We start from the raw sequence: 10556 nt of genomic DNA on the forward strand, positions 1-10556 counted from the left end.
ATCCCAGCAACCCCCAGGAAGCAGATTACAACCACCTAGCAACTGCCAGCACCGGACCAGCCGACATGGAGGCAGGGACTAGAGACTGTATAAAAAAGGGAACCCTTCTCCACTTTGGTGCGCGCCCATCACCGGAGGATTGCCACGCTCGTCGCCGACATCGCGGGATCCAAGGGTGGTGACTATCTCTTTTCTTTCCCCCCCTCTTTCTTTTCTTTTTTTCCTTATTCCTCTCTTTTCTCTCTTCTTGTGAACGTTTTGCTGCAACCCACGCTGCCCACCGTTATGCCTTCCGCAGTTTGGATTGTTCGAATAAAGCGTTCAAAGTGATCGTTTGGTGTCGTTTCACCTTAATTTAGCCCAGGGGAATCCCAGAACCTCTACGGCCCTCTGGTCTGTCCGGTCCGGGTCGTAACATGGGTTGACCCTGGTTGGATGCCAGGTGCCCAACAAAGCCGCTCTATCACTCCCCCTCCTCAGCTGGACAGGGGGAGAGAAAATAAAACGAAAGGCTCGTGGGTCGAGATAAGGACAGGGAGATCACTTCACCAATTACCATCACGGGCAAAACAGACTCGACTTGGGGAAAAACTAGTTTAATTTATTGCTAGTCAAATTAGAGCAGGATAATGAGAAATAAAACCAAATCTTAAAACACCTTCCCCCCACCCCTCCCTTCTTCCCAGGCTTAACTTTACTCCTTATTTTCTCTACCTCCCCCCCCCCCCCCCCGAGCGGCGCAGGGGGACAGGGAATGGGGGTTTGGGTCAGTTCATCACACGTTGTTTCTGCCGCTCTTTCCTCCTAAGGGGGAGGAGGACTCACACTCTTCTCCTGCTCCAGCGTGGGATCCCTCCCACGGGAGACAGTCCTTCACGAACTTCTCCAACGTGAGTCCTTCCCACGGGCTACAGTTCTTCACGAACTGCTCCAGCATGGGTCCCATCCACGGGGTGCAGTCCTTCAGGAACAGACTGCTCCAGCATGGGTCCCCCGCGGGGTCACAAGTCCTGCCAGCAAACCTGCTTCAGCATGGGCTCCTCTCTCCACGGGGCCACAGGGCCACGGGTCCGCAGGTCCTGCCAGGAGCCTGCTCCAGCGCGGGCTTCCCACAGGGTCACAGCGTCCTTCGGGCATCCGCCTGCTCTGGCGTGGGGTCCTCCACGGGCTGCAGGTGGATATCTGCTCCACCATGGACCTCCATGGGCTGCAGGGGGACAGCCTGCCTCACCATGGTCTTCACCACGGGCTGCAGGGGAATCTCTCTGCCCGGCGCCTGGAGTACCTCCTCCCCCTCCTTCTCCACTGACTTTGGTGTCTGCGGAGTTGTTTCTTTCACAACTTCTCACTCCGCTCTCTCTGGCTGCAACTGCAACTCCCCTGTAACTTCTTTTCCCTTTCTTAAATATGTTATCCCAGAGGTGCTGCCACTGTTGCTGATTGGCTTGTCCTTGGCCAGCGGCGGGTCCATCTTGGAACCCGCTGGCATTAACTTTATCGGACATAGGGGAAGCTTCTAGCAGCTTCTCACAGAAGCCACCCCTGTAGCCCCCCCGCTACCAAAACCTTGCCACGCAAACCCAATACACTGTGATGCCCAGGTGCGCTTACACTTTAGTGAGGAACTTGCGCAGGGTAGAAGTCATGGGAGGGAGGGGATGAATCTGTTTGCTCCCACTGAGGCCCTTTGAAAAGCCACTTCACTTTTTCTGGAAAGCCTGCCCCAGAGCTTGCTTCACTTCCTTGTTCCTGAGTGTGTAAATGAAGGGGTTCAACAAAGGAGTTACAACTGTGTGAGAGGTAATCACGTGTTTGTTCAGATCCAGGGAGTTCTCGGCTGACAGCTTGACATACAGGAACACGGTGGAGTCATACCAGATCGTGACGACACTGAGATGGGCAGAGCAAATGGAAAAGTCCTTTTTCTGGCCATGGGCTGACTGGAGTCTCAGCATGGAAGAGGTGATGTACACATAGGAGATGAGGGTGACCACACAGGAGGCCACCACAGCAATTATGGAGACAAGGAAGGTCACTAGCTCCACAGGCCACGTGTCACTGCAGGAGAGGGCAAGGCAGGAATCTGTATCGCAGAGGAAATGATTGATGACATCTGGCCTACAGAACGTCAGCCTGGATGTCAGAAAGGCCAGCAGTGAGATGGCCAGAAAGCCTCCCAGCCAGGAGCTGAGCACCAGCTGAGCGGACAGGATGCTGTTCATGAGGGAGCTGTATCTCAAGGGGTGGCATATGGCTGAGGAGCGGTCATAGGCCATGACAGACAGGAGAAAACACTCAGTGGAGCCTAGGGGGAGAAGAAAGAACAGCTGGAGGATGCAGACACTGAAGGAGATGGTCCGGCTAGTCCCCAGCATGACTCCTATGGCTTTGGGAACAATGCCCACCATGTAGCAGATCTCCAGAAAGGAGAGATTACAGAGGAAAAAGTACATTGGGGTATGGAGGCTGCTGTTCATCCACATGAGGGCTATGATGGATGCATTGCCTGTTAGTGTCAGGGAGTACGTCAGTGCAAATACCATCACAAGGGAGACGTGGGAATGCCACGCGCCTGGAAAGCCAAGAAGGATGAATTCTTCCACACCTGTCCCATTTGCCATGTGCCCCCAAGTGTTGAGGTCCATCTGCAAAGACAGGAACGTTTCTGTGAGAGTTTGCATGCCTGTGCTGGTCCTTCAGACGCTACTAGTAGTGAAAGAAAGCCATCGTCCCTGAAAAGCAGTTGGTGCAGAGCACGGGAAAACAGCATCTACCCTAAGTCAAAAGGTCAGGGAAATCCTGTGCTGCAGAAGCACGTTTGGACAACTAGATCTGACCCTGAAGGCCAGGCCTACACCATCAAATGAACATGGAGAATTATTTATTGGATCAAGCGCAGGCCTCTCCTTTAGAACATGGTGAATGCAATTGCTTCCCTGAGATGAAAATCCCATTTAGGAAACTGTGGATGGCAGGCTGAGGGGCTCCAGCTACGTGAAAGGCTGTTGCAGAGGAAGGGAATAACATACCTGCACTCTTCAAGGCAGGAAATCCTGAGTTGCAATCTCTGCAAATGAGACTGAGGGAACAGATCGCTGTCATGACAACGTGGCACTGGAAGAGATTTTGTCACCTCTTTGGTTGATCACAGGGGTTTCCAGCTGAGCTGTGGAATACTGTGGCAGCAGCACAGGGCAGCAGGCTAGCATGACAGTCATTACTCAAGGACTCATGGTCTTGTATATTTGCTTTCTTCCAAGTCTCAGCACAGGAAGCTTTTGCAAATACCTCCATTATCTCCACTGACGTCTGCTTCTCAGCATAGCTACTAGGGGTAAGACTCACCTCTTTGTAGTTTTGCCATCTCAGAGTCAGGGGAGGGACTTCTGCTGACCAAGTGGAAAGATGTATGATGAAATACTCTTATCTCAGCTCCTCAGCTTACCCCCCTTCTTTGGACAGAGAAAAGGCACTGGGAAAGAGACATGGCTCATCTTGCCTCACATACATGGCTAAAGCCCTCTAGAAGTGCCAGGTTGCCTCTGAGGACTAAGGCAGGAGTCTAGCGAGCAGCTTAGATGAATAAGTCGGACATCTCAACTTGGGCAGAGATATCCATGTCTCAGTGGTCAAAGGCAAAATTCTCTGAGCTGAGTCCCCTCCCAGGTAGCTCTGCTGAGAAGCCAGGTGAACCAAGGGGTTTCATCTATGCCCTCCCTGGAGACAAGGGAGGATTCTTGATCAGTTCTCTAGGGCAGAACCGATCTCATCCTCAGGTGGGTATCTAAGACAGATGGAGCTGAACCACCATCTGAAGGATCCCTTTCTCTCCTTTCTTCCTCCTTAGGAATTCACATGCCAGAAATCTCATGTGGTTAAAGAGCAGAGAAATCCCGCTTAATCTGGCTCTCCTTAAACGTGCAAGGCATTGGAAGTCTATGCTAGAGGTCTTGGGCCGGCTTCACTCACCAGCTCAGCCAATGGAAATGATCCAAATGACATCTCTTCATGCACCATCCTCCAGACGAAGCCATGAAGCCATGGTCTGCTTGGCTGAGGGAGAACACTGGAAAGAGGTTGATTTATTGGAGGAGCTCTGGATGCAGTGACGTCAGGAGGAGTGTGGATGAACAGCTCTCACCTTGCCGACTCACTTCCAGCTGTACAAAACTGCCTGCCGTTGTTTCCTCTCCATCCGCCTAGTAGGCATTGACAGCTTGTGCTCCCGATTTTCTTTCCCCCTCACAGCCACCACTGTACTTCCACACAGGGGGGCCTTGTGTGCACACACACAGTGTAAACTCTCTCCAGTTTAGCTCCATATAGTGAGAGCATGCATCAGCTCTCACCAGCATTGTTAGCATAAGAACATCCCCACACCCACCTCATTAACACACTGAAGCTCAAACTGGCCACACTGAGGAGTTGGTTTTCTGTTTTCCCTCTGTGCGCCACAGGGAGTTTGATCTCGGGGGGATCTCGTGGGCTTGTTGGAGATGGGTAATGCTGTCTCTTCACACAGGCCAAGTAAAGAACAGCCACAAAGCTCTCTAAAGCGTGGCCAGTTGCTGACATGCAGGAGATGTCTGAAATAGTCATGTCCCAAGCGACTGGAAATGTCAAGTATTCAGTGCTGGGTACTAACGTGGTCTTGAAACCTCCAGGGTGGGAGATAACTAAAGGCAACTATGGACACATGAATACAGAGAGAGTAAGGGAAGGGGTTCACCTACCTCATTTCCGAGCCTCTAACGGCAGTTAAGGCCTAAGTCTTCAGTCTTCATTGAAGTGAAGATCTAAGTAAAGATCTAAGTGCAAAGTCAGACAAGACATGAGTAGGGGGAAATTGCCTCCAGAGCAGTTGTCTCCAGGTGAGCTCCTCATCTTTGCTCCACTGATCATCAGCAGAGAGAAATAGGCACTGTCAAACCTCAGTTCACCCTGTTTCATACAGATGAGGCAATCCATGCCTTACAAGCACCTACTTTTCTTCTGTTGGCACTCAAGATAGACTAGACAGCTGGCTTAGACAACACACACACACACACACACACACACACACACACACACACACGTCTCGACCTCTAGGCATCTAGAGTTAGTTGAGAAGACTCACACCCAAAGAGAGTCTGTCTACACTGTCCAGGCCCACTGCACAGGTGTTGGACTTGACAGAGTCATCTTCTGCAAGTCTTGTGTCCAAGGCTTCAGTGTGATTGAGGTGAGACATGGTCTGCACTTGGTGTGATGGGGAGATGCAGCTCATGAGAGTAAGGTGCCCAGCTTGAGCCCATTCACCCACACAAAAGCTTTCTCCCTGCTTCCCATCTGTCCTCGAGTACCTTGGACATAGATATGGTGTTTAATCATGGGATGGAGGTGCTTGGAAGGCTAAGGAGATGTGGGCTTACTGCTCAGTGAGGATGGGGAACTCGTGACAAATGAGAGGGAAAAGACTGAAGTACTCAATGTCTATTGCTCCTCAGTTTTTACGGGTATGGCTTCTCCTCAGGCCTACCACATTCCTGAGCTTCCCTGCAGACTCTCTGGGAATGAAGCGGCATCCCCAGCAGAAGAAGAAAGAATTAAGGAGCTCTTACTACCATTTGGACATACACAAGTTCGTGGGATCACATGGGATGCATCCAAGGGTGTTCAAGGAGCTGACTGGACAGTCCCTGCTCAGCCTCTGGAAGGAAGATGGAGCAAATGCTCTCAGAAGCCATTCCTAAACTCATGAAAGGCAAGAAGGGGATTGGGAGCAGCTCACATGGGTTTGCTGAGGGCAAATCATTCCTGACCAACCTCATTGGCTTCTGTGAGGAGGTGACTGGCACTGTGGGGAAGGGGAGGGGCACTGGCTGGGGTGTACCTTGGTTTTAGCAGGACCCTTGACATACCCTCATGGGTGCACACATTCCCCTGCATACTCTGTATCAGAGCAATTTGATCTCCCTCAGCAATACACCGCAGGCTGTTCCCTGCATTACCACTCTTGCCATTCTGCACAGCAAAGCATCTTCCAGAGCCCCAGACCCACCTCCTGCCACCCCAGCACAGCTCCAGCCATAGCAAGAGGAACACCCTTCACCAAGAGCTCATGGGGCTGCTGTCCCCTCAGGGCCTCCTGCCTTTCTGGGCATTTGTGGGCAAAGACACAGCAAGGCAAGGCCTGATGGTCACTGGCAGCAGAGCAGCAGGGATGATTTCCTCAGCTCCAAGGGATGGTGCCCAAAAGAGGAGCCACTGCAGGGTGTCCCAGCCTCCCATTCCTCTGTGAATGGAGAAGGGTCTCCTTGTGCCCTCACCTCCCTTGCACCCCAGAGCAACACCCTTCTCCTTTGGCAGCTTGGGGCGTGTCCACAGAGGGAAGGACCACATGGAGGCCAGGCTTGAATGCAGCAGAACTTTAATGAGTCAAAAGAAGGAAACAGAGTCACTCCGAGTGCAGCACAACAGTGCAGGAATCCCCAGAGGCAGCTAAGAGTCTGCAGTCCTTGGCCATGGAGAAGTTCCTGCATGACGTCCGTCTGCCTGCCCCGTAGAGGGAGAGGAGACAGATGGTCCCCACCAGGCTGGTCCTGGGGGAACCTTGTTGCCAGGGGGAACCAAAGCAAACAAAGAAGAGGGAGAGAAAGACAAGGTCAGTCAGCTATCCTGAAAACAACACTGAAAAATCTTGATGCTCTACCCAGCACCATGTTCTGAGTTCCCCAAGGTTTCTCTGTGGGGCCGTTGCCAGCACCTTTATCAGAGGAGACACCTTCTGCCACAGTAGCGGCTGGAAATGCCAGAGAGGTCACAGCACCCAGAGGTGATGGGCACTCCATCACAGCTGAGGATGCTGCCAACAGCAGCGGAGGTGGAGGAGCCCACAACGGTGTTCTGCGGGAAGGAGCTGAGGATGGAGCCAGGCAGGGTCACCACCACGGGAGAGGGCTCGATGACGACGGTGGAGTTCTGGCACTGCCTGACACAGGGCTCATTGCAGCTGTTGGCCAGCGGGGTCGGGCCGCAGGGCTGGCAGGGCTGGCACTGGTTGTAACAGGACATGTTTTTAAGGGTGGAGGTGCCCCTGGAAGAGAGAAACAGGGAGGAAGCAGAGCACAGGCGTGGGTGAGGAGCAGCCTGATTACCCTGTGCCAAAGGAGCCAAGACCACTACTGCGTGGGGAGCTGGAGGCTCGGCCAGGAAGCACACAGTTTTCATCAGCCTATGAAGAGCAGCCTGGCCCAGGGAGGCTCTCTCCTTATTCATAAACCAAAAGCCCCCTCAGCCACATCCCAGCCTCTCACTAACCAGACCTTCTCCCCATTTCCCTCTGTCATGACAAGGCGCTCCAAGCCCCAGCACAGACCAGAGCGAATATCAGCTGAGAGGTCCATTGAGGAGAGATCTCACTTTGGAAGAGGAGGAGAAGGGGTTTCAAGACTCACCTGGTTCCCAAGGAGAAGGAGGCAAGAGAAGTGGATGAGAGAGCAGGGACTTGGGCTGCCTTTTATACCTGCCCTTCACTGCCACGGGACCAGAGGCACCCTTTGCAGAGGTAACAAATTTCTGACAAGCTCATCTTGAATGCAAACCGTCGCAGCTAATGATATGGGCTGTGCTTTCATTTCCTGCACCGCTGCCTTTTCATTTCCAGGTTTGGGCCATGCCCATGCCCCAGTGAAGGCTTCTTGTGAGCTCTGGGATGAAAGGCCCCAGGATTTCTCAGGCAGGAATGCAGCAGTGCGGGCAGAAGCCTCAGCTCAAGTGCTGGATGGGTCCAGAGCAGGCAATTGACATCAGCCTGGATCACTCCGGTGGGGTTGTTTCAAGTGCCATTCTCAGGAAGAAGCTCCAGCAATCCTCAGCTGGATTCTATGGGCTCCTGTGCATGAGGACGTACACTATCCTTCTCTTTCCCTCCCTCCTCAGCTCACCCTGGTGGTCCCTTGTGGTTGCCTCCCCAGATGTGTGCATTGTGCTGCTAGCTTTTGACCCCATCCTGCCTAACACCGCCCAGTCCCCAGGGGTCCTCAGCAGAGTCCATGGTTCGTTGTGTTTCTATGCGTGTTCTTTTCTTGCGTGTATTTGTAAGCAGCTGGGTTTGTGTGGATGCATGTGGGAGCACAAATTTGTGTATACTTCCATGTCAATGTGCATGAGCCTGCGTGTGCGTGTGTCCTTGTGTGTCCCTCATCACGAGGCAATGTGCTGCTCATGGCAGGGACACTCTCCACTGTTCTTTCCATGAGCACCACAGAGCAGCAGGTTCCCAGGGTCAGAAGGAGCTTGAGTGCAGCTGAGTGGTGATGGCACCAGCCTGCTAGAGATCTGTCCAGGCAAGAGGCACTGAAATGCAGCCCCTGCCTCCTGAGCCCTCCTTTTCCTGCCCCTCCAGGAAAGCCAAAGAGCTGCTGACTGCTTTGGACTTGAGCCCCCAAGGATCTTCATGCCCTGCATTGGCATCTCAGCCTGAGTGCCCAGCAACTGCCTCTGGGAGGGAAGAGTCATTGGATTTGAGACTGCATTCCCCAAAGCCTGCTGCTCTCCCACAGTCATGTCCAGCTCAGACCCTCTTTCTGACAAGGGCTGTGCACAGTGGGTAAATTTTCTAAGCCCATCTCCCTGCCTCAATATCTCTCAGCCTGAGGTCAGGTCCAACTTGCAAGCAGTGCAGCTGAGGGCTTTACCCCTTCCCGTTAGCGACCTTAGTGAGACCAGTGCCAGGGAGCTCTGCTGGGAGAGCTCAGCCAGGGCTGATTCCCCTCTCCATGGATCTGCTTTGGAGCTGAGGCTCTAGTGGAGCTGAGGGCCAACCTCTTTGCTTTCTCATGAGGTTACAGGCACTGTGGAGGAGGGAAGGCCAGGGGAGGTGTGTACCTAGAATTTAGCAAGACCTTTGACAGCCTCTCTCATACTTCCTTTATGACCAAATTAGTGACAAATGGGTTCAGTGCTAAGGTGGGTGGAAAATTGTCTGGACTACCAGGCTCAGAGAGTTGTGACCTTGGTGCAAAGCCCAGCTGACCGACACTTATTAGTGGGGTCTAGTAGTAGGGATCAGTAGTAACACCAATACCATGTAGTGTTTTCATGAACGCCTTGAGTAGTGGGCAGTGGGGAACTCCCAGCAAGTCTGTGGATAACACCCAGCAAGGGGAAGGGGCTGTAACTGTCGGACATGGCTCCTGTTCAAAGGACCTGGACAGGCTCGAGAAATGGGCTGACTGGAAGCTCATGAAGGCCAAAAAGAGCAAGGGCAAGTTTTTGCATCTGATGCACGAACCAGCCCATGCAGTCATGCAGGCTGGGGGCTGGCTGCCTAGGAAGTACACCCACAGAAAAGGATGTGGGGTTTTAGGAGATGCCCAGCTGAACATGAGACAGCAAGTGTGCCTTTGCAGCAAGGAAGTTCAACTGCATCCTGAGCTGTGTTCGTCAAAGTGTTGCCAGCAGGTCCAGGAAGGTGACCCTGTGCCTCTGGCCCTTGTGAGACCACATCTGGAGTACTGCATCCAGGTTGGGGTGCCCTGATCTTAGAAGGAGATCTCCGTACTGAAGCAAGTCCAACAAAGGCTACCAAGTCGATTAGGGGAGTGACAAACCTGACATGCGAGGAGAGGCTGAGAGAAGTGGGCCTGTCCATCTTGGAGAAGGGAAGGCTCAGGGGAGACCTTCTTGCTTTCTACAACTACTTGTTCAGAGGAGACAGAGAAGGTGGACCTAGTCTCTGGAAGTGCCCAGGAGATAGAACATGGGGAGTTCTGATTAAGCAATAGGCTAGAAGAAATAACAAGAACTGGAATGGGTTTCCCAGGAATGTTGTGCAATCTCCATCCAAGGAGGTACTCAAGGCTGGACTGAATGTGACCTTGAGCAACCTGATCTAACAGGATCTGTTCTGAATGGGGGATTGATCTAGGTGACCTCTGGAGGTCCCTTCTCACCTACATTCTGACTGAGTAACTCCCACCTTGCCCTCCCTGACCCCTGCACACCCATGGGCACCCTTGTCCTCGCATCCCCTTTACCACGACACAGCTTTTAGGCATCGTGCTGGGACTGCAGAGAGGCCGCTGAAGGGAGGCTCTCAGCCTCCTCTCTGCCATCCGCAGGGAATCCGTGGCTGCTCTTCCCAGCCCCCGAGCTCGCAGACAGCTCTGGGCAGCTGGTCCATCTCCCGGGTGAGGGCCCTACTGCTGTCCCCGGCTGCCCCTGGTGCTGTACATGCTGCTTCTTGCTGGGGTGGCCTTGCTGGAGGACAGGGAAGTCCAATTCCCAGGAGACAAACTTGTGCCCGTGCAGAGCCCCTGAGCACTCTCAGCCAGGGCGAGAGCCCGAGCGGCGCTGGCGCAGGGCTCAGCCCCGGGGCGGAGCTGGCGGTGGCAGAGAGGAGAGGGAGAGGGAGAGGGAGAGGGAGAGGGAGAGGGAGAGGGAGAGGGAGAGGAGAGGAGAGGAGAGGAGAGGAGAGGAGAGGAGAGGAGACGGAGAAGAGAGGAGGCGGCGCGGCCGGAGCAAAGAGCCGGGACTGGTGCAGGGCAGCGAGGCGCGGGTGGCGGAGCGGCGGG

At 53.6% G+C, this 10556-nt stretch overlaps 1 protein-coding gene across 1 annotated transcript; it reads right to left on the bottom strand.

The window, feature by feature from the left end:
• Window positions 1-1700: 1700 nt before the first annotated feature.
• On the bottom strand, window positions 1701-5230 carry LOC127026635 (olfactory receptor 6F1-like). Its single transcript, XM_050911986.1, is given in 4 exon segments — window positions 1701-2645; window positions 3970-4020; window positions 4023-4066; window positions 5119-5230. Coding segments are annotated over 4 exon segments (1152 nt in total).
• Window positions 5231-10556: the final 5326 nt, after the last annotated feature.

This window comes from Gymnogyps californianus, chromosome 28 (assembly GCF_018139145.2).
Source record: "Gymnogyps californianus isolate 813 chromosome 28, ASM1813914v2, whole genome shotgun sequence".
Taxonomy (NCBI): Eukaryota; Metazoa; Chordata; class Aves; order Accipitriformes; family Cathartidae; genus Gymnogyps; species Gymnogyps californianus.